The 26277-nt window shown below is 59.5% G+C and overlaps 9 protein-coding genes across 9 annotated transcripts, besides 16 other annotated features; all 9 read left to right on the top strand.

The window, feature by feature from the left end:
• Positions 1–322: 322 nt before the first annotated feature.
• Positions 323–377: a sequence feature (GA-rich).
• Positions 378–592: 215 nt separating this feature from the next.
• Positions 593–1735, top strand: Tco025E_04466 (uncharacterized protein; the record flags this gene model as incomplete). Its single annotated transcript, XM_029371376.1, has 1 exon — positions 593–1735. The coding sequence occupies one exon, from the start codon at positions 593–595 to the stop codon at positions 1733–1735; it is 1143 nt and encodes a 380-aa protein (XP_029228494.1).
• A 231-nt stretch (positions 1736–1966) lies between these two features.
• Positions 1967–1998: a sequence feature (A-rich).
• Positions 1999–2586: 588 nt separating this feature from the next.
• Tco025E_04465 (putative ubiquitin activating enzyme) lies at positions 2587–4026 on the top strand (the record flags this gene model as incomplete). Its single annotated transcript, XM_029371375.1, has 1 exon — positions 2587–4026. The coding sequence occupies one exon, from the start codon at positions 2587–2589 to the stop codon at positions 4024–4026; it is 1440 nt and encodes a 479-aa protein (XP_029228493.1).
• A 196-nt stretch (positions 4027–4222) lies between these two features.
• Positions 4223–4254: a microsatellite.
• A 260-nt stretch (positions 4255–4514) lies between these two features.
• On the top strand, positions 4515–8120 carry Tco025E_04464 (uncharacterized protein; the record flags this gene model as incomplete). The annotated part of the gene is made up of 1 exon (XM_029371374.1): positions 4515–8120. The coding sequence occupies one exon, from the start codon at positions 4515–4517 to the stop codon at positions 8118–8120; it is 3606 nt and encodes a 1201-aa protein (XP_029228492.1).
• Positions 8121–8563: 443 nt separating this feature from the next.
• Positions 8564–8601: a microsatellite.
• Positions 8602–8648: 47 nt separating this feature from the next.
• On the top strand, positions 8649–13724 carry Tco025E_04463 (uncharacterized protein; the record flags this gene model as incomplete). Its single annotated transcript, XM_029371373.1, has 1 exon — positions 8649–13724. The coding sequence occupies one exon, from the start codon at positions 8649–8651 to the stop codon at positions 13722–13724; it is 5076 nt and encodes a 1691-aa protein (XP_029228491.1).
• A 175-nt stretch (positions 13725–13899) lies between these two features.
• Positions 13900–13916: a microsatellite.
• A 274-nt stretch (positions 13917–14190) lies between these two features.
• Positions 14191–15741, top strand: Tco025E_04462 (uncharacterized protein; the record flags this gene model as incomplete). The annotated part of the gene is made up of 1 exon (XM_029371372.1): positions 14191–15741. One exon carries the CDS (start codon positions 14191–14193, stop codon positions 15739–15741), a length of 1551 nt encoding a protein of 516 aa, XP_029228490.1.
• Positions 15742–15945: 204 nt separating this feature from the next.
• Positions 15946–15989: a microsatellite.
• A 97-nt stretch (positions 15990–16086) lies between these two features.
• Tco025E_04461 (putative protein kinase) lies at positions 16087–19023 on the top strand (the record flags this gene model as incomplete). Its single annotated transcript, XM_029371371.1, has 1 exon — positions 16087–19023. One exon carries the CDS (start codon positions 16087–16089, stop codon positions 19021–19023), a length of 2937 nt encoding a protein of 978 aa, XP_029228489.1.
• A 359-nt stretch (positions 19024–19382) lies between these two features.
• Positions 19383–19449: a sequence feature (GA-rich).
• A 33-nt stretch (positions 19450–19482) lies between these two features.
• Positions 19483–19520: a sequence feature (A-rich).
• Positions 19521–19860: 340 nt separating this feature from the next.
• Positions 19861–20541, top strand: Tco025E_04460 (uncharacterized protein; the record flags this gene model as incomplete). The annotated part of the gene is made up of 1 exon (XM_029371370.1): positions 19861–20541. One exon carries the CDS (start codon positions 19861–19863, stop codon positions 20539–20541), a length of 681 nt encoding a protein of 226 aa, XP_029228488.1.
• A 26-nt stretch (positions 20542–20567) lies between these two features.
• Positions 20568–20595: a microsatellite.
• A 77-nt stretch (positions 20596–20672) lies between these two features.
• Positions 20673–20703: a microsatellite.
• Positions 20704–20785: 82 nt separating this feature from the next.
• Tco025E_04459 (putative eukaryotic initiation factor 4a) lies at positions 20786–22000 on the top strand (the record flags this gene model as incomplete). The annotated part of the gene is made up of 1 exon (XM_029371369.1): positions 20786–22000. The coding sequence occupies one exon, from the start codon at positions 20786–20788 to the stop codon at positions 21998–22000; it is 1215 nt and encodes a 404-aa protein (XP_029228487.1).
• A 208-nt stretch (positions 22001–22208) lies between these two features.
• Positions 22209–22257: a microsatellite.
• Positions 22258–22342: 85 nt separating this feature from the next.
• Positions 22343–22370: a microsatellite.
• A 221-nt stretch (positions 22371–22591) lies between these two features.
• Positions 22592–22658: a microsatellite.
• Positions 22659–23124: 466 nt separating this feature from the next.
• Positions 23125–23144: a microsatellite.
• Positions 23145–24387: 1243 nt separating this feature from the next.
• Tco025E_04458 (uncharacterized protein) lies at positions 24388–25584 on the top strand (the record flags this gene model as incomplete). Its single annotated transcript, XM_029371368.1, has 1 exon — positions 24388–25584. One exon carries the CDS (start codon positions 24388–24390, stop codon positions 25582–25584), a length of 1197 nt encoding a protein of 398 aa, XP_029228486.1.
• A 129-nt stretch (positions 25585–25713) lies between these two features.
• Positions 25714–25751: a sequence feature (A-rich).
• Positions 25752–25866: 115 nt separating this feature from the next.
• Positions 25867–25924: a microsatellite.
• Between the last annotated feature and the right edge of the window lie 353 nt (positions 25925–26277).

The following is a 26277-nucleotide window of genomic DNA, read 5'->3' as shown; positions in this document are numbered from 1 at the left end:
TAAGGGTATTACTTGTTTTTTTCCTTTCTTTTCCGTTTTTTTTTTCTAAACATCCCGTTGGTGTAGGGGCGGCGGCTGCCGTCTTTTCGCTCTGCTTCTCTCTTCGCCACCACCACAACTGCGACTACTGCCACCACCGGCCCTCTCCACGCGGAGAAGAGGGAGCGGGCGGTTGCGGTTGCGGGGGACTTTACAGACTCCCGCCTGGTGATTGCGTGCGGGGGGCGCTGCTTTCCTGGCCGCCGGGCCCTTGAAGTCGTCTTGTTTGTACTGTGCGTGCGTGCGGAGTGCTGAGAGCGCCCCGCGGCAAACCGCTGTGACTCCTCCCCACCTTGCTTCTCCCTCCCTCCCTCCCTCCCTCGCTCTCTCGCTCGCTCTGTAGGAAGAGGGGGGGCTGTGCCTTAGCCGGCGGTGGGTAGTCGCACGCTGCCCCGGCTTTCCTTCTGACTTCTGTTTGCGGAGGGGGCGTCGGGCAGTAGTCGTGAAGGTCCGTTTTTCTCGTGGGCCGGGCTCGAGGCGTTAGCCGCCCCGTCGTTTCGGCGCCGGCGTCACGGCGCCTCTTCGTCGCGGTGCGTGTGTGTGTCCTGCCGCGATGAACCACGGGAGTCGCGGTTCCTCCGCGTCCGTTCCATTTTATGAGTGCGAGGAGGAGAATAAGCGGCCGCGCGGCAGCGCGGGGACGTGGATGCGCCATTTTCTCATTCGCCACTCGGACCCGACCAGGCCGGCGGGCGGGGCCCCGGCGCCGGGCACTGCGAGGTGGAGGGGAAGTAGAGATGTGAATGGCGGAGTGGCGGCGTCGCACGCGTCCTCGAAGTTGTGGGCCCCGCAGCGGCGCTCTCCGGCGCTGCGGGACGCCACCGCCCTCAGTGGCGGGGGTGTTGCCACGACCTACGACCCACTGAGCTGCACGCGGGGCGGACGCGTGGCGTATCATGCGGAGATTGGACAGGCCGTGGTGAACACCGCGCACCTGCTGGGGAAGGCGGATCGCCTGCGTCGACGGACGGCGTCGTCTGTCCTTGCGGGCGCTGCGCCCCCCGAGAGGCGGCCGCGGCCGTATTATCTTAGTCATGCCGCCTCGCAGGCTGCGATGGAGGCCGCGCCTCGTGGCCTTCCTGGGGCGGCGCCGAGGTTCCAGGGGGTTGGCTCACAAGCTCTGCCCGTGCAAATACGTGAGCAGGGCCTCATGGCGCTGGAAGCCGGTGCGGCGTCGCCGTCGCCATCTCCAGCGACGCCAGTTAGCGGAAGCGGTGCCGATGTTGAGAGCAGCGGCGGCGCTCTGGCGCTCGTGCCGTTCGGCCCAATCGAGGGCCCAAAGAAGAGGGTATCGCTGCTGCGAGACAGTCGGGGCTGTCCACGGGAGGGTGGGGAGCCTGTTGCGTGGCGGCCGGAGCACGGGGCGTCGGATGCCCACCGCGACGGCGCCGTTTCGGATGCCGCGGTCAGTTGTAGCGTTACCTCCCCAACTCTGGGATGGCAGGATGTCGGCGACGCGCCCGCTGCTCCTGGCCCAACGCTCCACTACAAGCAGCTGACCGAGTCCTTTTACGGGAACTACTCGTCTGGGGTGCTTGCGCAAGAGGCCTACCTGCACTTTGTCGCTGGCATCAGCCATCAGCTGTTGAGGGATAGCCATGGTGCCTCGCGGCGGCCGCAGCGTGTTCGCGGCATGGTAGAGAAAGCACGACAAGGGTCCCGGGTTGCCGCCGCCCCCCACGGGGGAAGGGCATAGGTACCGCCTGGTTAGGCAAAGCAACTTCACACTCGAAGTGACCATAAGCTCCGTGCGTGTGTCCAGTGAAAGAGGGTGCAGATGTGCTTGTCTGCCAAGCCTCTCCGAACGGGAGGGAGTGATAAGCTAGAAAGCGGTGGGAGTAGAGTGACCGGAGCGGAGGCCGAAGGGGGATGCGGAAAAATTTCTTTTGCTCCAGATGTTTCCTGCCGCCATTTTATTCGACGTTCGTTGTTTTTTTTTTGCTTTTTTTTTGTGGTTTTCTATTCTCAGTTGAATAGTGCGAGGAGTTCAGAAAGAACTGAGAGTCTGCGAGGTTCTCCGCGGTATGTGCCTAAGTGTCTGCGTGTGTAGGGAGAGGGGTGCACACACGGGCCTGCTCGGGACGGAGAGCGGCGGCGGTGAGGGGGGGAGTTGTCAATGGCTCCCACCTCGTGCGTGCTTCCTTCGCCATTGTACGATCCTCTGCGTGTGCACCCACCGTTTTGTGTTGTTTTGCGTGACACTGCCCTCCCCTCCACTTTTATGATGTAGCGCCTCTCGCTGGGGGGCGTTTTCCACTGGGGCCACGCGCACGCAGTTGAGGTTGTGCCGCGTTGCACCTGCTGCTGGTGCGGCGAAGCGGCGAGCCCCCCCGCGCGCCGTTCTCTCTGCCGTGCGCATGCGCTGCCTCCCCGCTTCCTTTAGGCGGGTAGTGGGTGAAGTCTGCCGACCCAAAAGGCAGCCGCGGGGGGCGGAATAGGAAGCCAAAAGAAAAAAAAACTAGTGAAAAAAGGAGGAGGAGGAAGAAGAATAAACAAAGCGAACAAAAAGCACGGGAGTGTTTGGGCGGGCGGCAGGTGGCGGCAGTCATGTCTGGTGTCGGCACGCGTACGCCCTTCACGACCACGGAGCGCGGGCTGCAGCACCTTGTGCGGCGTTCTCCGCCCCCTGCCTTCGCCGTGGCGGGGTACAGCGCGGAGAACACCAGCTGGGATGAGGTGCGCCTCCTTTTGGCGGGGGCCGGCGGCATTGGCTGCGAGGTCCTGCACACTTTGGCGCTGAGCGGGTTCACGGACATCACCGTCGTGGACATGGACACCATCGAGCTCTCCAACCTGAACCGCCAGTTTCTCTTTTCGGAGGCGGACATTGGGCGCAGCAAGGCGGAGGTGGCTGCTGCGTTTGTGCGGCGGCGTTGCCCGGGTGTGAGGGTAAATGCGGTGTTTGGACGCCTCGAGGACCAGCACGACGACTTCTATCGGCAGTTTCATGCCGTTATTTTGGCGCTAGACTCCGTGGCGGCGCGGCGGTGGATGAATCAGAAGCTTGCAGAGATTGCCGTCTGGGAGATTGTGGACGCCGCGGCGGAGGGGGCGAAGGGAGGCAAGCAGAAACGCATCACCAGCTCGATCCCGTTCATTGACACCGGCACGGAGGGGTACGAGGCCTCCTGCCGCGTCATTCGTTTAGACACGGGAGCGACGGCCTGCGTTGAGTGCGACCTCGACATTTACCCGCCGCGGGAGACGGTGCCGTTCTGCACGTTGGAGAATGTTCCGCGTTCCCCGGAGCATTGCGTGCTTTATGTGCAGTTCCGGCTCTGGGACGTGCTGCGTCCGGGGGAGACGCTCGATAGCGACAACCCGGCGCACATTGCGTGGGTCTGCGCAGAGGCGCAGAAGCGCAAGGAGGCCTTTGGCATCACGGGGCCCGACATTGACTGCTCCTTCGCACTCGGGGTCGTGAAGAACGTTGTGCCAGCGGTCGGCTTCACCAATGCCCTGGTGGCCGGTCAGGCGTCCCTCGAGCTCATAAAGCTGTTGACAGGCGTTGCCCCATCGATGCACTGCTTTTCGTACTTCAACGGCGCCGCCGACGCCGGCGGGCTGACGTCGTACGTGACGGAGCTCTCTCCCAATCCTGCTTGCCCCGTTTGCGCCCCGCGCCCTGTCCTGCTGCTCACCCCCCACATGCACCCAAAAGACGTGCTGGCGGCTGTGGAGGAGCAGGTTGGCCTCCCCGCCGTCGCGCGTGGCGCACGCGAGCCCCCGGAGAGCTTTTGCTCCGACGGAACATTGTGGGTGCGCTTTGACGATGGTGCCGAGGTGTACCTTCTCTACAAGCAAAACAATCCGTTACGGACCCGCATTGTTGGCGACACCATTGAAGACATCTTCGCGGCAAGTGGTCACGCAGCTGCCTTTGCGCGCTGGTGCGGCGGAGGGGGAGTGACGTTTACCCTGCGGTACAGCTCCGCCGAGGTGCACGTCTCTGCTGAAGCACTCATGTCGAGGAGTGCGACTGCATGACGACAGGCGTAGTCGTGAGGCGCAGATGCAGTAGATGCTGGGGCACGTTGTGGTTGTGGGGTGTGTGCGGCAGGATCGAATTGATGGATGTGCCATGCTTTTCTTCTCCCTGTGAGGAGCAAGCAAGCAACGCATGGACTTATGCGTTTGTTGTTTTTATTTGTTGTGTTTTTCCCCCAAACTGACTCACAGATGCCACACACACACACACACACACACACACACACAGACTTTGCCAGTGCTTCTGCGTGCCCTTGTGAGGAGGACGTGGTGGGAGGAAACAAATTGGCGGTGATGACTACTTGCGGGCTTCCCCCCCAAACTTCTTTCCCCCTTTTCTCGTGTTGATTCTTTGGCCTTCACCAAAAACACCATTGCCACCACCAAACGACAAAAGTACATTGATTGTTCCCGTTTTGGTTTGCGGCTGCCGCTGCGCCGTTTGCTGTTGCGCAGCAGGCCGGCGGGAAGGCGGGTGAAGGGCGACGATGCGTTGGCTGCTGGCGCGGCTGCGGGGGTGCGGGGTGGGGCGCAGGGCCCGCGACCCCGCCGCTGCTGCCGCCGTGCGCCTCCCGCAGCAGCGGCGCCACGCGTCATCGACGGGGGCGACTTTTGTGGCGCGCGACGGCGGGGAACGGCACCAACTGCGCGGGAGCCGCCGAGGGGGCGAGGGCGCGGGCGCGGGCGGTGGGGATGCGTCCGCCACCAGCAACGGCGTGACACGTGACGCGGGGCCCGGAGGCCCGGAGGCGCCGGGCTTCAACGAGCAGGCGCTGACCTCTGCGCTGGAGGCGATGCATTGGGCCCTCGACTCGGCACCGCCGCCCCTCGTTGGCGCCGCGGCGACTAACGCGCAACTTGAAAGGGCACTTCAAAAGTGGCCAGACGTGGCCCGCCGCCTGCGGGCGGTCGCCATACCGGTGCTGCTGCAGGCCCCCGACACAACCGCGCCGTCCCTGCCGTTGGTGGCAGAGGCGTGCGAGACCCTCACAGAGGCGCTTAGCGTCGTCGATGAGGTGATGAGGGCCACAGGCATGCGTGCGGAGCGCATGTTTCCGGCGGCCCTCGTCGTTGTACTCTGGAGCCGTCTGCCGGGGTTTTATGTGCAGGCACAGCGTGCCTCCAAGGCGCGGCAGATCCGCGGCCGTGAGCCCAAACCCCCCGCTTCGCTTGGAGCTTCACCGTCGCTCCTGCGCGAGTTCAAGCGTGTCAGACGAGCGCTTGCGCTACGCACCCGCGAGTTAAATGATTTGTTGCCACCGTCCGTGCTCGTGCAGGTGTTGGTGTGCATGGAGCAATGCGATGCCCTTTCCGACGACATCATTGGCCCAATCGGGACGCGGCTGCTCCGGCGCTACAACACCTCCGCGGCTCCACTGACTGGTCCGCAGCGCGTGGCCACAAATCACCTTTTGTCTGCCCGCTTTGTGGCAACCGCCGTGACCTCGGAGGAGGTGCCGTTTCAGGGTGAAACCGCCCTCGCTTTTGCCCGCTTGCTTGGGCGATTGCAGGTGACGAATCACTTTCAACTGCACCGTCTCATGCACACCATTCTTTTACCCCAAGTGGTGGCGACTCTGCAGTCCCGTGCCACCGACGAGAAGGTCCTCTTTGAGTTGACGCGGTGCTACTCCCGCTACGCCGTGTCCGGCAGTGCCGTTACTCAACTCACAGCGTTATGGCTGCCGCACCTGTTTTCTATGACGTTGGACAAATGCTCTGAGCTCCTGAGTGTTGTGGGCGGTGGTGGCGGCCGTGCGACTGTTGGCGCGGAGGAGGACTATTTTCCGCTGATCGAGGCGATTCTGGCGCGGGCGTCGGCGTTGCACCAGCAGGTGAGTCGGGACGGCGCCAGTGTGGCGCCGGCTGCGGCTCTGGTGGTGTCGGCCGCCGCCGCGGAGGGGAGCGCGGCGAGGTTTATTTGTGCCCTGGCCGCGGTGAACTCCGCCCGCTGGGCGGAGGTGTACCTTTTGGCGGCAACGGCGCTGGAGAGCTGCTTCGATGAACTCTCCACGGCGGATGTCGCTCGCGTGACGAAGGCGCTGCTGCGCCGCGGCTCGCATGTCCCGTACCACCCGCTGCACTCTCGCTTGGCGCACCGCCTCCTCACCGACGAGGCGGCCCTGGCAGACGCGCAGCTGGGGGGACTCTCGCTGCTGGCCGCCGCGCTGATGTCGCCGCCGCCGCCGCCCGCGCCGTCCGCGGCTCGGGCGCTTGCCGTCTTTCGACGCCACGGCAAAACCCTGGGCCTGCGGAGCTTCGTGGCTGGGATCTGCGTGTCCCCCCTGGCGCGGCTGCCCCGTCGCTCGCAGGAAGGCGTCATCATGCACTTCACCGCCATTGCCTCGGCGCTGGAGGTGCCTTGGCTAGTGCGGGGCATCGCCGCGCTGACGTCGCAGCTACCAGAGACGGTGGATCCGCTTTCGGTGCAGCGTTGGTTTTCACGCTTCACAGCCGTTGACGTCGCCCGCCAGCTGGACGTTGGGCAGGCGGCGACGTTGCTGAACGTTTTGTCTCATGACGACTACAGCCGTGACTGCGCCTTGGCGAAGCAGGCGGTTGTGAGGCAGACCGGCAGGCTTTTACTACAAGACACTGTCCCCCTGGACACGGTGCTCCCGCTGGTCGCCGCCTTGCAGCGCTCCGATGTCTTCTTCCCGCACCTCTACTCCCGTCTCTGCCGTGTTCTTCTTGCAGATGTGCGCCAGGCGCCATGGCGACTACTCCTTCCTGTCTTTCACGCGATGGCGGACGAGTTCACGCGGCGGCCGCACGGCAATGGAAGCGTGTTCCGCGATGTATGGGAGCAGCTTCGGACGCGTCTCATGGAGGAGGCGGCCTCATCTCTGGAGGCGGAGGACGTTGTTTTGGCACTTAATGGGTTTGCGGCCCTAGATGGAAGGGATCGTCCTGTATTCGCCGTCCTGCTGCATCGCCTCTGGACTATTTATCAAGGCCTTGCTGTCCCTGCAAAGGCCAAAGACGCTGCTCCGACGCGGGAGCCACCACCACCGCCATCAGCGGCGGCGGCATGGGCAGATAATCTTCTTGCTGGCTGCACGCCAAGCGCGCTTGCTGTTCTCCTCACAACTCTCATTCATGCGGGGCAGGAGAAGGTCGCTGCCACGTTTATGCCCTGGGTGCTGCTGCGCACTCGCCCCGTCGTCATGGATCTTTACCCGACTGACGTCCTCCACCTCATGCCGGCCTTATTGTCTTGCTTTGCAGCGGCAAACGCCACTGAGGAGGCTGCCGACTGTGGCCGCACCTTGTGGCTGTGCAGTCCCGTGAATCGCACCATTCTCCACTCCACGTACGACGGTTGCCGGGAGCTGTTCCTGCAGATGTATGAGGATGAGGCAACCGCCAGGGATGCAAACGCGCTACGGACCCAGCGCGCCGAGTGGACTCCAAAGGTGCGCCTGTCAGTCTCGCGGGTGCCACGCTACCCGTTTGCGGAGCTCCTGATCGCACTCTGCCAGTGCGAGGTGCGGGACGAGGCTGTGGCCACGGCGTCTGCGGCGCGTCTAACGCGACGCTCCTGTGCGGTGTTGCCTGTGGCCGAGTTGGTGGATTTGACCATGGCGCTTTGCTTCCACTTTCCGCCGCCGCCGCGGGAGGCCGCAGAGAATGATGGGGCGGACGTCATGAGGGGCGAGGGCGACGACGGCCGCGACAAGGAGGCGGAAGCCACCACGTGCACCTCCTCCAGCGAAGCGAGGGAGAAGAGCGACGCTGCAGGCGCGCCCTTGTCCGCGCTCGCCCCGCACCGGCGCTTTCTACCACCTGTCTTGACCGCGTTGTGGGACCGGGTGGAGGAGCTGCAGACGCCGCACATTGATGCCCTGCTGCGGTGCCTGCGCCATTATTACAGCGACAAGGTGGACGCGGACTTTTTGGACCGCCTTGCGCGGCACAAGGCGGCGCTTGCCGAGCTGCGGACAAGGACTCAGCGGCCTCACGGGACCGCGACATGCGATGACGGTGGAGAAATCGTTGCGGCCGCAGTGTCGTCGACGGCATCCACCGCGGTAGCTGAGCAGGAACCTGTGAGTCGAAGTGAACCCACGGCGGAGGATCTGTTCACTTCGTGAGCTTTAAAAGAGGCTGAATAGGAGGGGCAGGGTTTTGTCCATGTGTCTGCCTGGCGCAGGCGAGTAACCAGACTTCCTATTATATGCGGGGAGTCCTCGTCACACCGGAGGGATTATCCGCCAACAATGGACAGCTCCACATTCTAAGTTTTTCCGTTCTTTTTTTTGCTGTTTGCGAGTGTGGTTGGTGTTATTATGCCTCTCGTTTTTCTTCTGCCGAGTTGTTGCCTTGACTTCTCAATGAAGCTACGACGAGGCGGCTGCATCCGCCGCTGCGAACATGCACATTAAATCCCTGTGTCTTTTTGCCTCTCTGCAGTCTCCTTGAGCGGGAATACCGCATCTGAGCACATAGACACAGCAGGGAGCGGGGGGAGGCGTGGGAAGGGTCGTGGTGGTGCACTGTGACCCTCGCAGGGGAAGCGACTTTTATCCACGAGCAAAGAGAGGGAGCAACAGAAAGAGAGAGGGAGAGAGGAGACACGGGGAATAATTAAAAAGAGGACATAGGGCAGGGAAAGGGTTGTCATGCCAAATGAGAGGCTCAGTGGTGGCACGCCGTTGGGCTCACGGTCCTCCTCCAGGCTTTTTGGCGCGCCGCTGCGCGCCAGCCGAGAGAATGCCGGGGCGGCCGTTGCCGCCCACTCCGCACGTGCCTCCTCCCTCTCCGTCACGGGGCAGCGTCTGTTTGAGGGGACGGACCTCTTCGGTGCGGTGGGCACGCCAAACACCCACGAGACGGGGGTGTTGCGGTCCGCATTCAAGAAGCGGGGGACGCGCGACGGCGGGGGTGAGGCGCGGGTGTCGCTGCTGGCCTTTGACGCCGCCGCTGCGGCATCGGCGGAGACGCCCGGCGCAAACGCGGAGGGCTACAACCTCGACGACCCGGATGCACTCTTCATGAGGGTCAAGGCGATGCAAGACGCGGCGGATGGACGGACGCATCTGCAAACGCTCGACGCCTCCGCAAGGGCGCGGCCGCCCTGGTGGCTGCGCCGGTTGGCGGAGTTGAAGCTGTTTCTGAACGCCACCTGGGTGCGGGCCAAGCCGAGTGACAGTGTGGCGGCTGTGGCGGTGCGTCAGCTAGCCGCCGATGTGGAAGCTGCGCAGGCCCTCGAACAGGCCGTGGCGGAAGGCAAGGACGGTGGGCTTTGCCGATCCTCCGCGAGAGTGCTTGAGCGGATTGAAGGCAACGATAGAGAGGAGGGGGAGGAGAGGGAAATGGCGCTGCTGTCGCCGCCGCTTCTGGAGGGTGGAGGGGCGACTGCCATCACGAAGGCGGCTGAGGAGCCTGCTGCCTGTGAAACGTTGACGCAGCTTGTGCCGCCATGGCTGTACGTCGGTAGCGGGATGCGCGCGACTCACCAGCTCTCGCAGTCTCTCGTGGCTCGGCAGGATAAGTTACTTGCGATGATGTCTGACGATGCGGAGGGGGCGGCGGCGGCGATGGAGCTGTTGGGTATTCTAGACCGTGGCGGGTACGACGGGACACAGCGGGTTTTGTTGTGTCCGGCGGTGCAACGCCTGCACGCGTCCGTCGTGAGGAAGTCCATCGTTATGGACCTCTTTGCATCGCCGACGCATCTGCGCAGAAACCGGGCCCAACTTATAAGCGACGGATTTCGGGCGCAGACGCCATGCATTCATGCGGATTACATCACGAATGGGGATGTTCGTCCCCTGTACGACGCCAATGCCTTATTTATCCCTCGCTCGAGCGACGACTGCCAGTCAAGGGAGGCAGGCAGAGACGCCAGGAAGTATCACTCGTTTTTTATTCATCTTGATTACATCCGCTTTCGCCCCACCGCAACGGTTGCGTGGCAGCATACCGGTGAAGACTTCAGGGAGGCTGCGACACCAGCTTTGCAGGACGGAATTTTTCACGCTGCGGGCGTTGCAAGCACCCCTGCAGTGGCCTCCGTTGCCGTTCACCGGCCCCAGCGGCAGCAGCGGCACGGCGGTACCAAGCCGTGGGTGACCTTTACGCAGGAGGACAGACTTGTCTCTACGATTTTGGACAGCTACGAGCAGTATCGCATGGTGGAGTTGAACCTTTTGCCGCAGCTTAAGAGCCGTCGGTTCTACAAGGACCAGATAGAGAACCTGGGGCGGCAGCCTCACCCTACGGAGGAGCAGAAACACCTGAAAGACTCACTGCTGCGACTTTTTAATCTCACCTGTGAGCTTGAGCGCGTGTATCTTAAGGCGATGCTGTCTGCCTGGCGGCAACTTGCACGGCTGCGCGGTGAAAACCCCGACGAGTGTTTTGCCCGACTTCCGCAGTCCAGTGTCGGGGCAGGCCTGGACGAGGCGACTGCCACGTTCCCCTTCGAGCCGCCATCGCAAGTTGACGGTGGCGAGGGGTTTGGATTGCCGCGCGGGTTCTTGGGCCTCTCTGCGGGAGCTGTGTCCCTGCTGAGCGACCGCCCAGGGCCGCCGACGCCGCCGCCGCCAACTGCGCCGTTTCGCATGTACTTGCGACGCCACGGAGAGGGGAGGAGCACGCTTCCCACTCAAGATGAGGATTTGCTAGAGTACACGCCTGTCATTGAGGGGGTGACTGCATCGCCCCAAGCTCCCCTTGACGGAGGTCAGCAACTATCGTCGCCGGCGCCTACATTGCAACAGGGCGACGTGGCTTCTTTTCAGGTGCTCGTGTTTGCTCGCACCAACATGGCGGTGCCCCCACAGTTTGTGGGGTGCACGGCCCCACGTGCGCTGAATCCTTTAAAGGTTCTCTTTTATAATGAGACCTTTGAGCTACGCACGATGCAGGAACCACAAGAGATACTCCTGCACATTGTCTCAGTGGGCGGGTCGGAGAGCGATTGTGTGGTTGCCACCGTCAATGTTCCACCTGCGCTCACACGGGCGCATCTGCTGCTTCCGTTGCAGGCCCCTATTTCTTTTTCCTACCGTGGCACGACCTACGGCAAGCACGGAAGGGGCGTCTTGCCAGGCGTTCTTTCACTCTCAACAACGTGGACGACGATGCAGGGGATGACTGTGGAGGAAATTGAGGGCCTGTTCTTGCGCGGCGAGGCGGATCCGCTGGATCCGCAGTACGGACCCTTGCTGGCCACCCTTAGGGCCCACTACGTGGAACTGCGAAGGGCCGCGGCGGCGTCGCCTGAAGGGGCGGCGGCCGATCCGTTGGGATCCAGCGATGGCGCCGCAGAACCGACGCGACGTAAAGGGCAGCGTCGCGCCGTCCGCGCGCGACCACCGCTCCCGCTGCAAGGCGCTGACGGAAGCAGGCGACTGGAGCTGCTTCACCGACGCTGGTTGTTTCGCGCCGCCCATGCCGCCCCGCAAGATGTGGCGGAGGACCGTCTTTTCTCGCAGCCTATCCCGCTGGAGGACTCGGAGTGCTGCGAGCTGCAGCAGCGCATAGAACGCGCCGCCGTACGCGAAAGACGTGAGGCGAAGTTTAAGCTGCCCTCAGATTATCCTTCGATTGGCGATTCGGAGCTGGATTTATTCCCCAGCGCACTCCTCCTCAGCCCACTTTCGCGCAAGCGCAAACTCCAGCTGTGGCAGGAGCGCCTGCGCCGCCTCAAGTCCCGCCGCCGCTCCTCCCGCGAGCTCGAGGATCATGAAATTCTGGAGCGGCACGTCACTTTGCCAAAGCTGCGCCCGGTGAGGGGCATCCGCCTGACCCCGGAAAGTCAACTAAACCCGCGGCGTGAGGAGCGGCCGAAAATAGACAAAATAAGCCGCGAGACCCTTGTGGTGAAGCAAGACACTCGCATTGTTGTGCACATCATGAAGGCGGCAGCGCTGCCGCAACGCGCGGATGGCACACCGCTGGAGCCTTTTGTTGAAATCACTTTTGTCTGTGAGACCGTCGTCTCACGCAGCGAGGTCGGCACCTCGCCGGCGTGGTTCGAAACCCTCAACATTCCCTTTTCCCCGCCCGACTTTGACGACGAAACCCTCTCCCTGATTGAGGACGACATTGTGATCTCCGTGTACGACAAGGTTGAGATCCCGATGGCCCCAACCTCGCTGCTCACGGGAGTCGTTTCCCACGAGACGCACTACCGAACGGAGCGCCGCCTGCTGGGGACGCTGCGTCTGCCGTTTTTTACCCTCTACGAGGCCGACCAAGCCCGCATGGAGGGGCAGTTTCCCCTCTCCACCCCGCGCTGGGCGCTGGGGTACGCCCCAGACCAACGCGACGCCAGCGCTGCCACGAACCCTGCAAAGTTGCGTCGTGGCTCATCTACGTACTCGCCCCCTTCGATTCAGTTGTACGTTGCGCTTTGGCCGCCACTTGGCCGCGCCACGCACGGGGAACTTGACCACGCGACAATTTCACGGCTTCTGACACAGCTGAATGTTTCGGCGCAATTGCAGTATTTACACGAGATTGCGATGAAGTGGAGACGTGATGCGTTGGTAGCGATAAAGCGACTCTCCTCGGTGAATCCCGTCGCCCACATGCGGGAGATTGAGCCATTTGTCTTTTGCACCACGGGGGATTTCACGCTGGTGTGCCGTTACCTTCTTGCGAATGGGGGTCCGCCGCCACTGACTGTAACAACAGTAGAGGAGGCTATTCGCTTCGTGTCGTTGTTGCCGTTTCAGACGGACCCGCTGACGTGGGGCGACAAGGATGTGTGGAGCACAAACGCGGAGCTTCTTCGCGTACGTGCAGGTGACTACGAGGAGCTTTCCCTTTTGCTGGCGCACTTCTTGCGGTTTCTTGCGCCAGAGGAGGTGACGTTCGTGGTGACAGGGAGAGGCGTCATCCATCATCGCGTAGTGTTGGTTCTGCACTCCTTTGCTGGTGAGCTTCGCCTCATTGACCCCCGCACAGGCTGGGTGAGCCCAGTACACAACCCGCACCTCACCTTCTTTCGCGACGTCCACATGGTGGTGTCGCACAATCAGCTGTGGGCGAATGTGCAGCTGAGTGGAGCCCCACACCGGATGGAGTGGAACCTAAACGACCGACATTTTTGGCTGCCCTGCTTTGCTCACGAGGACGAGAATGTGGAGGCCTGTTTGCCTTTTATTGCCGCCCTGCAGCGGGAGACGTTGCCCTTTTCTATGCCCGACCCTCAGAAGGAGCGGGAGATTGAGCAGCAGTTGCGCAAAGCCGTCCGTCGGGCGCTGGTTGGGTGGCGCAACAACCGACACCTGGCCTTTCACCACGGCGTTGCCCCAATCCTCCAGGCCTTTCTGAAGGATGCCGAGGATGAGCTCTGCCAGCATGCCAGTGTGCGGCACGAGGCCGTGACGGTGCGAGCCAGAGAGATGCTCAATGAGTACTTTAGGGAAGACCTGTTGAAGGACCCCTTGCGACGTCGCCAACGAGAAGGGGAGGACCGGAGTCGTGCCGCCGGTGGCGACGCCAGGGCGGACGTAACAAGGCCCAGTCTCTGTATTATGGGAAGCCCCGTGAATGCCGCCTATCAACCCAATGACGCAGCCTATCAATGTATCCTGCAGCAGGTGTTCGAGACCGCGGTGCATGAGGTGGGCACCAATGCAGTGAGTTTTGCGATCGGCGTGTACGTCAAGGGGTACACCAGTGAGGTGTACTCTATGTGGGTGTTTCTGGTGGCACTGTATGAGGTTGTGGCCTCGCCGTGAGCGTAGGCTTCCCGCATGCGTGTCGACACCTGCAGGCTTCCAAGGCAGCAACGGCAAACCCAGGTACGAAGAAAGACCATAGATGTGCACGGATATATTCTTTTATTTGGTGGTGGGTGGTGTTGTTGCTCGTGGGTGGGAAAACTGATGCGGAGGGTTGCAATGCCGTGCTCTTTTGTTGTTGTTGTTGTTACTGCCATTTTGCTTAAAATGGGGCATGCAATAAATGCGCGAAGGTGGAATAAACGTTCTGGATGCACCTTGCGTTCCCCCCCTTTCCCTGTCTTGTCCCTTTAGCTGTGCGTCGTTCTGAGGTAGCGTACAGCGGCCAGCAACCGCCGCCGTCGTCGTTGCGTGCGTGCTTGCCGGGGTTGTGTAGTACCACCCCGCCCCGGTCGTATTTTGGCTTCTGGTGGCGTGGCGAGCTCTTTGGCCGCCGCGCGGGGGGAAAGGGGCGGGGGGAAGGATGATGTCAAAGGCCGCGTACATGATGCAGGACCAGCTGCGCAGGAACTGCACCCTCATCACGGACGTGCATAGCCCTAACGTGTTTGTCGTCCGCGGGTTTTTGCCATTTCCACAGGGGCTCGCCGCGCTGGCGGTGCTCTTTCGCGGCAAGTTGGCCGCCGACGTGTACAGCCACCCCTACTTCATTGAGAAGCAGAGTGACCCCTCCCAGCCTTCCCCGCAGCTGCACCTCACCGAGGAGTGCCAGAGCGTGATGAAGATCATCAAGGGACTGCACTTCATGCGGGACGACAGCAGTAAGCTGGACAACACGATGGTGTTTCTGACGGACTACACGGTCGCGGCGAAGGGGAGAATGCCGACCTTCACAAGCGACGCGGAAGAGGCGGCTGAGAGGGCGGAGCGGCAGCAACGCCTTGGAGAAGACGCTGCGGCGTGGGAGGAGCGCGCGCTGCGTCACCGCTGGCGCAAGACGGCGGCCAACCAACGCCACAGCAGCAGCGGCCACGGCGGTTTCTCCCACTTCGCCCAGAATTCGCCGCTGCGCTCTCTCACGCGCCAAAGCCACTCCGCCGAGGAGGAGCAGGCGGCGTTAGAAAAGACACGCCGACTAGTTGAGCGGGACGGGGCCCACACTGTGCTTTACAATCCTATCGCAACCGATCCCAAAACGTTTGGCGCGACTGTGCGAAAACTCAACGAGGAGGAGCGTGTGGTAAAAACCATTGTTGTTCCTACACGACAGGCGTGGGGCAGTGTGAACGTGTGGGCAGAGGCGTTTCCGGACGCCGAGATTCTCTGCAGCGGAGCCGCACACCCTCGTGGCGCGCCGCACCGGCCGCAACAGGCGGAGGAGCGACGTGTGGGCGGCTGCATGGATATGGGCAACGGTGTCACAGGCCTCTCCTTCCCCGAGGTGGAAGCGGGTGAGTGCGCCAACGCGGAGGAGGTCAGCGACGCCGCCGCCGCCACTGCCGCCGCTGCAGACAGGGACAACGTCTGCAGGCTGTTCCTTCAACATTCCCCTGCTTCTAACTGGCAGGACGCTGACGACGAAGTACGACGCTCGCCTCGCGTCCGTCCGCTTGGCGACGTGTCTCAGCACCATATTACACCCAATATCGATCTTGTGCGAGTTGCCGGCGATGATGAGACGAACGAGTACGTTATTTATGATTCTGCCAGTGGAGCTCTTGCCTGCACGGACCTTTTCCATGGCGAGTACGGTGACTTGGACCCCGTGAACACGTGGATGTGCCGTGTGTGGTTCAAGTTTATGAAGGGAGGAGATTACAAACGCGTTGACGTGGTTCCACAACTAAAGTGGCTGCAGGTTAAGCGCCATGGAAGCTTGGAGTTGCTGCGCTGCACTGTGGACAGGCTCACCAGGGAGCGACCTGTCAAGTATCTCATCTATGCCCATGGGACCCCACCCCGCATAGAAAACCCCGCAGACGCTTTGCGCACGCAGTGGGGCATGCCGCTCTTGGGACTCCAAGAGGCGAAGAAAAGGTGTGCCGAAGGCGTCCTGGAGAAGACGCATGAATGATTGGGGAGCGACGTTATTGGTGGCTGCAACTTGCCTCTTTAGTTCACTTCAAGTACATATATAAGATGTGCGTGCATTCTTTTCTCCCTGCCTCTGACACCGTGTTTTTTTTTGATGTTTCCTGAAACCGCGCTCCTTCCAGTTGAACTGCATGTGAAGCAACACGGATGGGCCGAGCGATTACTGGCTGAACTAAATCCTTCGCTTTTTCTTTTTCTTTTTCTATTTCTATTTCTCTTCTTCGTTTTGCCGATTGGTGTGCGCCACTGAGGCAGAGGGGCTTCCGTTGGGGGACGGGGCGTTGGTAGCTCTCTGTGTGGTGAGGGCGGGGGAGGACTCGCGGTGATGCCGGCGCACGCTCAAGGCCTGCCACCGCCGAACATGAATTGGCTTGAGGTGTGGCGCACGACGCACGATAGCACGGTCGGCAACTTGGGTGTCGCGTGCGCGCTGGAGCCGGTCATGGAACAGCTTCGATGGACACGGGAGCAGAACATGATGTATGTTTACGGCGGCGGGGGAAGGAGGGCGTCGCAGTTACTTGCAAGCGGCGTGTGCGGCGGCGCCGAGGTTGCCACCCCTGACAGTGTGCGTAGGCGCCCAACCGGGCGCCCAGTTAATCCCGGCACGCCGCCAACGCCAATTTCTCCACTTTCAGGCAAAGACGAGATCACGCCGATCAACTCCAATCGCGACCACGACGATGGCGGGCCGGTCGCCGTTCCCCGCATCAGCGGCTTTTCTGCCCTTGTGCGTCAGTGGGAGACACAGGCCGCTTTCGTCGTTGCCAGCAACGGGCACAGGGGACGTCGCCGGCGACGGGTGGGGTGCGATAGTGACGACTCTCCAGACGCCGAGGACAACGACGAGGAGGGAGATGCTGCTCTACCTGAGGCGGAGGAAACCGCACGCCCCAGCCACTCCGGCGGTCCTTTTCATCTTGATTATTCTGCTTCACGGGATGTTCCTTACAACAGCGGCGAGGATTTATCCGAGACGCAGGAAGATGTAGAAGAAGAGGCTTTCGGAGACAAAAACTGCTTTGGGAAAAACGGCTACCTCGCCTGCGTTCCGGGCGACGTTTTCCAAAACCGATTTGCCTTGGTTCGTCAGTTGGGTTGTGGTCGCAGCAGTCGTGTGTGGCTTGCGGTGGACCTACATCAGTTTACTGTTTCCCGCCGTCAGCTCATCCGCGAAATTGACGAGCATCAGCTGTGCATGCATTTTTCTTCCCTGGACCAACCGCTCTTGGTTGCCATCAAGGTGTTCCGCTGCGGTTCGATGTATGAGGAGCTTGCCGAACGGGAGGCGTTGGTGTTGGCGTACATCAGAGAATTTAAAAAGGCTGTGTGGCTGCAGCGGCAGGTTTCCCTCCCTTTCTCCGGTGTGGACTCACATGAGATGTCCACCGTGCACACATTGCCGGCAGCACCGACTGGGGATGGTTCGCCTGCCAACTTCTCTGGCTGCAGCCGCCATTCCGAAGGCGACTCTCAAAGCAACTCTGAGGAGGTGACCCTGCCATCCACGGCAGGCCATCTGCCTTCTATGCGGGACCGCTTCACCCACCAAGGCGCGTCTGGCGTGCACCACTGCATCGTTATGGATGCGATGGGGGTTTCTCTGGAAGAGTTCGTGGGTGAGAGGGGGCCCGGGGGGGTGCCGGTGAGTGCTGCCAGTGGTATTATTCGCTCAGTTTTGGAGTGCCTCGCACTGCTGGCGACGATGCATATTCTTCACACGGACGTTAAGCCGGCAAATATTCTCTTCCCGGACTGCGAAGCGGGCACGACAAACGGCCTAAAAACTTTCCTTGCAGAACATTTTGGCGACTCTGCGTCGACGGGGTCAAAACTGCGGGCGTCGCACGGACGCGCGTCCACGACGCGTTCCTCCCGAACTGGAGCAGGCGAGAGCCCCGTGGTCTCACCGCGGCCGAGTTGGAATGATATCGTTGAGACCCCTCGCACGGGGCGTTATCAAAGTGCCTGCAACACTTCTCGTCAACTCTTTAAGGGAGCAAGTCCGTCTTGGGCGAGGGGAAAGCCCCTTTACGCGGTGCAGCTGGCTGACTTTGACCACGCCATGATGCTGCCTCCCAGCTTGAGGCACGGCCATGACGCCGTCGAAAAGGATGGGCCGGCCAGCTGCAGGAAATTCAGGGAAAATACGGTGGATGAGGCGGGGCTGCAGGCCCAAACCAGCACTCGACCCGTGGGTGACAGTGTTTCCGCCCTCAGCGTGTCAGGGCTTCAGTCGCCAGGGGCCAGAGGCCGGATGTCGAGCCTCGATGTGTCGCGTCAGCTGGCATCTTCCCTACACGTGTTCTCCCCGTCCATGTGCACAACGAGCCTTGTGGACGACTTGGAGCGGGATCTCCTGTCGAGGCACGACTATAAACGTGGTGTGTTGCTTCAGTCGCGGGAGTACCGCTCCCCAGAGATTATATTGGGGAAGGACTATAATGCGACCCTGGATATTTGGTCTGTGGGCTGCATTGCTTTTGAGCTTCTCTTTGACCGCCCTCTTTTTGACCCTGTTCGGGATTTTATGGAGGCCTCGGAGCGCGAGAAGGAGGAGCAGGCGGCAACGCCATGCGAGCGAGAGCAGAACCCTTCCATTGCCGCGGAAGTTCTTGGTGTCAATGGGGCAGGCGCCGTTTCTGCGGAGCGCGACAAAGGGCGTACCCCTCATGCTTTTTGGAGTCGCGCTGTTTACTTCGATGAACGTGAAAAGAATATTGACGTGTACCACTTGCGCAGCATCATACTTCTTCTTGGTGCCCCGGCGCCGCGCTATATTCTTGCTACTCCTCTGGGCGAATATGTGCGAGAGTTTTTTGACTCTCACGGTCGATTTCTCTTTCTTGGGAAATCTGAGCAAATGCAGATGTATTCTAATGATAGCGGTGAGACGAATTCCTTGTTTTTGTGTACGTGCCTTGGCGGCGATGCCTCCGAGGAGTTCTCTGAAGCTGCACACGAGGTCAAGTCCGCAGATGTCTCGTTAGGCGGGAGCAGCACTCGGCGACGCGTTTCGGCGGCCCATTCTTGCTGCCGCAGGGCGACTCCAGCCTGGCAGAGGCTGCGGGAACAAATTCAGCGGCGGCTGGGGAAGGAGGAGGGGGCGGCGTTTGAAGACTTCTTAAGGAGGTGCCTGCAATGGAACCCGGAGGAGCGGCAAGGCGCCCACGCCTTGCTGCGGGCCCAGTGGGTGGCTGCTGCCGAAGGTGCGGCCTCCGGCTGCGGCGCTGGAGAGGGGGCGAGTAACAGTTTGGCTTGACATGCATGCAGACAAGGGAGACCGCCCTGTGAAGGCGAACACCATTGAATGGGTGGGAATGTAAATATAAACATAAATATGTGCTCCTATCGTCCCAAGTTACATCTCTGCTGCTAGTGCTGCCGCGGCATCCTTTACGCGGAGGGAATTTCGGCGACGGCGGCGGGGGGCACAGACTGCCACTCTGTGAGCTATAAACGAGGAACCCTGGCAATCCACCCCATCAGTCTATTGAAATTACTGTGTTTTTTTTTATGTGTGTTTGTGTTTGGGAGAAGTCCACGCTTCAGTGGGGGGACACTCAGCGCGCACGGAAGCACTATTTTTCTCCTCCTGTTTTACCAGGCACATCCTCATATTTCTCTTCCCTCCTTTCCTTTCTCCCCTCTCCTCTCTCTCCCTCTCCCCTCCCTTTTTCTCTCTCTCAGTCTGTATGTGTTGTGGGGTACAAAATAAGAGATTTTTTTGCTTACTTTCTTTTCCTTTTATTTTATTTTTGCAAAGTGGCTGCTGTTTCTAACCAGCGAAACGCACCCACGCGCATTCAATATACATTGAAGTTGCGTGTCCGCCGCCACCTGTGCTGCCCGGCTGCCTATTCCGCGGGCTTTGGCTCTTCGCGGGCTTGTATTTCTTTTTACTGCTAGCTTCATTTCTGTATCGTGTCGTTTTTTTTTGCCCCCTTTTTTTTTTCTTTGTGTGCGTGTGTGTCGTCTTCTTGCTTGCCTCAACGATGCATAGGAGGCGGAGGCGGCGTGTCTTCACTGGCGCCACCGCCGTGCTTCCCCCTCCCCCCACCCCTTTCATATCCCCCTCAAGAAAAACATACAGGCGGCCATGACCACCGTGGCGAAGGAAGGACTTTCGGACAACTGCATTAGTCCACTGGCGGTGGTGGAGGGGCCGCACCCTGTACATTTCTCTATCGGTTGCGTTGTCCATCCGTTTGCAGTGATCGTTGCCCAGCGTGGACCGATTGACTTCGGTGTCTACTGTATTGTGGAGGAGCACGCCTGCATCATCAATGGCGAGCGGGGCGGCGAGGACGCGGCCACAGCCGCACCCCCTGCTGTGCCCATGTCCATTGGCCCTTACAACCATTTCAAACCCTTTTCTCATATTGCCAACGTGCAGCGCATTGGACACGGGAACCGGTTTGAAGCCCACTGCCAAGTGGGAGGCCCAAGAGGCGAGTCGCCGCAAGCCACTACCGTTGAGGACTATTCCGTCGTTGGGCCGTTTGTTCGCCTGTGGGACCTGCGGCGCGATGACGGCCCAAATTCCGCCTTGGCAGTGACGATTCCCTCCCGCCGGGTGTATTTGTGCCCCACGGACACGGAGGAGGGGAAAACGTGTGAGTGCTCTGCTTTGGCCCTCCTCTCGCCCACCCCGGTCCGCTCCTGCTGCTCTTGCTTCGGGTGTTGGGTGCTGCCGCGCGGGGAGCCGTTTGACGAGGAGGAGACGGATGAGGCGATGCGCCAAAAGTCTTCTCGTCTTCGTGTTTCTGGGGCGCGGTGAGACGAGCGCGGAAATGGAACGGGCGATGTCTCTTTGTTTGTTTGTTTGTTTTTTCCTCTTTGCAAACCCTTTCTGTCCTACCGCCCCCCCCCCCCTCCCAACGCATGCAGACGATACCCCCGCTTGCCGCATCTTTTTTTTTTTTCTCTTCTTTCCTTTTCTCTCCTCCTTTTCGTCGTCACGACAGTTTTTTTTCAGCGAACCAGCCAGTTTTTTTTTTTTCTCCTTCCAGGAAGGGAATACGATGGCCCAGCAAGGAAAGGTCGAGCCACAGGACCAGGACTCCTTCTTGGATGACCAGCCCGGAATTCGTCCGATTCCGTCCTTTGACGACATGCCGCTGCACCAGAACCTCCTCCGTGGCATTTACTCCCACGGCTTTGAGAAGCCCAGCAGCATCCAGCAGCGTGCCATCGTCCCGTTCACGCGTGGTGGCGACATCATCGCGCAGGCGCAGTCCGGAACTGGGAAGACGGGCGCGTTCTCCATTGGTCTTCTGCAGCGCCTTGACTTCCGCCACAAAGTTCTTCAGGGGCTTGTGCTTTCCCCCACCAGAGAACTGGCTTTGCAGACAGCGGAGGTTATCACCCGCATTGGCGAGTTCCTCGCGGAGGGGAACCAGTCGTTTTGTGCGACGTTTGTTGGTGGAACACGAGTGCAGGACGACTACCGCAAGCTCCAGGCCGGCAGCATTGTGGCCGTTGGAACACCCGGCCGTGTAGTGGACGTGACCAAGCGTGGTGCGATGCGCACGGAGTACCTCCGCGTCTTTGTCCTTGACGAGGCCGATGAGATGCTTTCCCAGGGGTTTGCTGAGCAAATCTATGAAGTCTTCCGTTACCTGCCAAAGGAGGTTCAGGTGGCGCTCTTTTCCGCCACAATGCCGGATGATGTGCTGGAGTTGACGAAGAAGTTCATGCGCGAGCCGACGCGTATTCTTGTGAAGCGCGAGAGCCTGACCCTGGAGGGCATCAAACAGTACTTCATTGCGGTGGAGGAGGAGCACAAGCTCGACACCCTCATGGACCTCTACGAGACGGTGAGCATTGCGCAGAGCGTGATCTTCGCCAACACCCGCCGCAAGGTGGATTGGCTCGCGCAGCAGCTCAACCAGAGCAATCACACCGTCAGCTGCATGCACTCCGAGATGCCGAAGCAGGACCGCGAAAAGGTCATGAGCACCTTCCGCAACGGGAGCTCCCGCGTGTTAGTGACGACGGACCTCGTGGCCCGCGGTATTGATGTGCACCACGTGAATATCGTCATCAACTTTGATCTGCCCACCAACAAGGAGAACTACCTGCACCGCATTGGCCGTGGTGGCCGCTACGGCCGCAAGGGTGTGGCGATTAACTTTGTGACGCAAAAGGACGTTGAAGTGCTGCGCGAGATTGAGTCGCACTACCACACACAGATCGACGAGCTGCCGGTGGACTTCGCCGCGTACCTTGGCGAGTAGCCCGCGCACAGGCGGCGGAGGGGCAACCCAACGGCACCTCCCGGGCGGACACGGCGGGGGGCGGCATTCGCATTCGCGGAGGGCAGGCGGCGCGGAGAAGGGCGACACCGCCGCGGCGGCGCTGCGGGGGTGGGGACCGAATGGTGCCTTTTGGCCGTCCAGCGCAGCCGCAACGTAAACAAACAAACACGAAAAGAAGGACGACCCGAAAGAAAAAAAAGAAAAGAAGAAGTAATAATAATAATAAAAGAAAAAGAGCGGAAGTTCTTCGCGCATGCAGTTTTGCCTGCCACATTAACTAACACGAGGAACCAAAAAAAAAAACGAAGAGGGAGTTAAAATCCACCCAACCACCACCACCACCACCACCCGCCGCCGCAGTGAAGGGAAAAGGCAGGCGAAGGGCGGAGATGGGCGGAGCAGGAAGGAGGAGGTGAGTACCTTCTGGCCCGTCTGCCTCCGCGCAAATGCGGCCCGGTGGGGGCCGCAAATTGCGGGTTGGTGCAGTGCGCAAAGACAAAAAAAAAGAATGCAAAGAACAAGTAATAGGGAAGAAGAATAAAAAAAAAGGTGAGATCCATATAAGCGCGCAAAAAAAAAGTAAGAATAAACAAAATGAAACAACAACAACAACTAAAAGAAAAACAAAAAAAAAGAAGTACAAGGAACGATAGAAGGGGGAGGGCGTGATGGGCGGCTTCCCACTCGACTGCTCTCTCTTATTTGCATGCGGCGAAGGCTTCATGCGAAGTGCATGTTCACGTTTCTTTTGACGCGGGCGGGCAGCAACGAAGGCGCTGGATAAAGAAGAAGTGAGGGGGCGGAGGAGATGGCACAGGAGGCACACGCACACACACACCAGAAAAAAAATGCACGCCAAGTACCGGCAGGCACACGGTGCCGTGAGAGATGTGAAGCAATCACGTTCTATGAGCACGTTGCGGTACAGTGTGAGTGAGCAGAAGGCGAGAGCGCGAGAGAGGCAAGTGGGGTCGCGGTAAGCAAACACAGGTGACCAAGCGACAGTCGCTTCTTCTCGCAAACCATCAAGGGGAAACGGAAAGAACGTGAGAAGGAAAAGCGAAGGAGTCATCACGGGAGCAGACTCCCTTGTGCCGACGACGCCACCACCACCACCACCACCCTTTTTTCCTCCTGTTGCACTCGGACACATCCACACGACACAGCGATGCACGCACAGCGAAGAGACAGACAGAAACTTACGGAATGAGCAGGGGAGGGAGGGGGGAAGACGAAAAAAGAAGAAGAAAAAAATGGAGTCTGGAGTAGGCGGGTTCTGTAGGAGTCACAGTTGTCATTGCTGAAGAGAGGAGAGAAAATAAGCAGCAACAGGGGCCAGCACAAGAGAAGGTAAGAAAGCTAATAATAACATTAAGTGAATGCTAAGACTCGTTAATGAACGAAAGAAGAAGAATATTGATGGCGTTTCACCGTGACATTATGAAGAGAGCATCAGAATATGACAAGACACACACGCACAGAAGTACGCAACCTTCCTGCGTAGATCTGTGTTTTCCCTTGCCCACCACTGCCGCCTGAAAGATGCCTGACTTAGTCGGAGCCACCTCCATTGCTTGGAGATCAAGGACCAAAGAAGCAACGGGTGGATGGGGGAAGTGGAAAAGTAGTAAACGAAAACACGTTAACGGGCAGCACAATCATGAGGTAACACTCAACGAAAAACAAAAACACGAAAGTAGGTGGGGGAAAAAAAATCGAGCGCTAACGTGTGTAAGCTGGGTATATATATATATGTGTGTATATCCATGAGCTTTTTTTCTTCTTGATGTCGTGTGTGTGTGTGGGCGTCACGAACACATATATATTTATGCTTATTACTATGGGGCTAATTAGTTGAAGAGTGATTCTGCTGCTGCCTTCCTCCTCTACTCCCGGAACACCGCATTTCCGCCGTTTTTTTTTGGGCGCCCATGCGACTCTCTACCTTCATGCGTTTTAGTTTATCTCACTTTTCTGTTGTTTCTCCGTACGCCTGTTTGTGCGTCTGGGCGTGTGCTTTTTGGCTGCACTACCTCCCTTCTCAGTGGCTCTCCTGCTTCTTCCTCCTTTCTCCACTTCACTAGCATACAAGCTCCTCTTTGGCTTTCCGTGGCCCACCGTGGCGAGTGAAGCCGAAAGTGCGGCGCAGAGAGCGGGAGAAAGAGAGCCAGCTTCATCGGTGTGCCTGGTAGAAAACAAATTTCTACAGGCCGCACATCCCCCTTTCTCACTTCCTCCCGCTGTGCCCGTCCCTCGGCGATACGAAGGAGGTCTGGCCCCAGGCTTGACGTCGGGAAGAGAACCCACGCGTCACCGCGGACGCGAATAGGACGAACGGCGTCTCTCGCGAGGTCTGTCTTTGCAGAATGGCTAATAGCGTAGAGGCTGTTGAAGTGGACGAGGTGCGGCGGGTGCTGCTCTCGCTGGGCTATCACAATCCCTCCGCAGACGACATTGCACTCACATTGCAGCAGGTGCGGGATGCCCGTCGCAGTGAGTCCGAGCAGCAGCAACAGCTGCAGCTGCAGCGGCAATCCTTCTCTCCCGTTGGGAGAAACGAAGGATTCCGTCCATCGTCCACGTCCCCACCACGTGCAGCCAACGACGTGACCATGGCTCCTCATGCAAATGAGCTCATTGAGGTGGATAGCGACGAGGGAAATCCGCGGCGGACCTCCACCTCACAGAAACAATGGCCTGGTTTGTCCTCCCACTCTGTCCGTGAGGGTCGCACAACGCCAATGAACTCAACAGGGACCGGGAGGCACCCGAGACGTGGGCGGGTTGCGGCGGCCCAGCCCAGTCGAGGAAAGTGTTACCCACCGTCGTGCCTCAGTGGGGGAAGCGTCGTGGTGGAGGGCCATACGCAGTCAATGAGGAGGGATCGTCGGGGTAGGCGTGGTGTGGACCCCAAGGAATCTTTGACTTTGGGATGCAACAATACCGTTTCAGCGAGAGCGTCGATTATGATTCCGACAGGCGGTGGCACGGCAAGGGGCATTGGGGATGGTGCCCCGCATCCCTTGGATTCCGTGCATGTGAACCCACAGGCAAGGTTAGGTCGCCATATGAGGCGGTATGAAAAGGGACTAAAGACCCTCTACTCGAATACATACGGCGATGAGGGGCCATACGAACCTCGGGACGCAGAAGAGCTCTACGATGAGGACGAAGAAGAATATGAGGATGATTATACTGAGTTTGGTTCCCATGAGGAGGGCGCCAGAAACCTGGCCATGTTTTACGGGGCTCGCCCACACCACCCTCCGGCCACACCACAAATGCCGCTGCGCCCTAGTCGAGTCTTACTAAGCCAGCGAAGTGCAAACACAATTTACAGCTTCACAGGGGATATTCGTTACAAGTACCGTGGCGGCTTGGGCGCGCCGTTATGTGCCGTCTTGGGACCAGACGGTTCCACGCTGCGACACCGGTCAGATCCTGTTCGTCGCGGGCAACAAATGCGGGATATGTGGAAAAGGGATAAGTTCCTTGCACAGCAGAGCCGAAAAGAGGATCGTTGGCGCATACGTCAAAGCATGCTGGCATGGGAACCTTTGTGATAAGGCTGCCCTTTTGATTCGTTTCTAGATGACTGAGGTTAGAGAATAGAATGGCCTTCTTTAAGGGAGACCCGACAAGTGAAAAAACATGAGCTGCCTTTTCGTCTTAGAGGTTAATTGGGTGATATGTGTTTTTGTTTTATGCTCGTTTTGATTCTTGTTTTTGTGCCTCTGCGTGGGCGGTTGTGTGGCTGCATCTCTGTCGCTCCTCTATGATTGCTAATGATAATACTCTTGCGGTGGTGATTATTATTAGTACTCTTTTTTTTTTTGTTGTCACCGACACACACACACACACACACACACACACGCACACGCACACGCACACGCACACGCACACATGCACAACTTCTCTGTGTGGCTCAACGAGGATGTGTTTGCATTCGTTGACGAAATCTGACGCTCATGCAGGTTTTTTCTCGTGGTTTGCAACGTGGAGGTCTCCGCAGGGAACGGGGCAAATTAAATTTCTTCTGCCTATTGTTTTTCTTCTCATTTCTCCTTGGGGTCTTTTGAAAGAGCGAGTGCGTGCGTGTCGGCAGCGTAAAGGTCGAGTGCACCGCTGAGACGGCTTTTACCATGGTATGCCCTTTCAAGCTGGTAGTGCGAGTTGTTCTTCTTGCGACTACTTGCAAGTTGCTGCTGGACGCCTATAATTACCGGCAGCAAACCCAACGTCGTGCCAGTCGTCCG

This window comes from Trypanosoma conorhini (genome assembly GCF_003719485.1).
Source record: "Trypanosoma conorhini strain 025E chromosome Unknown Tco_14.4_contig_00228, whole genome shotgun sequence".
Taxonomy (NCBI): Eukaryota; Euglenozoa; class Kinetoplastea; order Trypanosomatida; family Trypanosomatidae; genus Trypanosoma; species Trypanosoma conorhini.
This window is presented reverse-complemented; position numbering and strand designations above follow the sequence as displayed.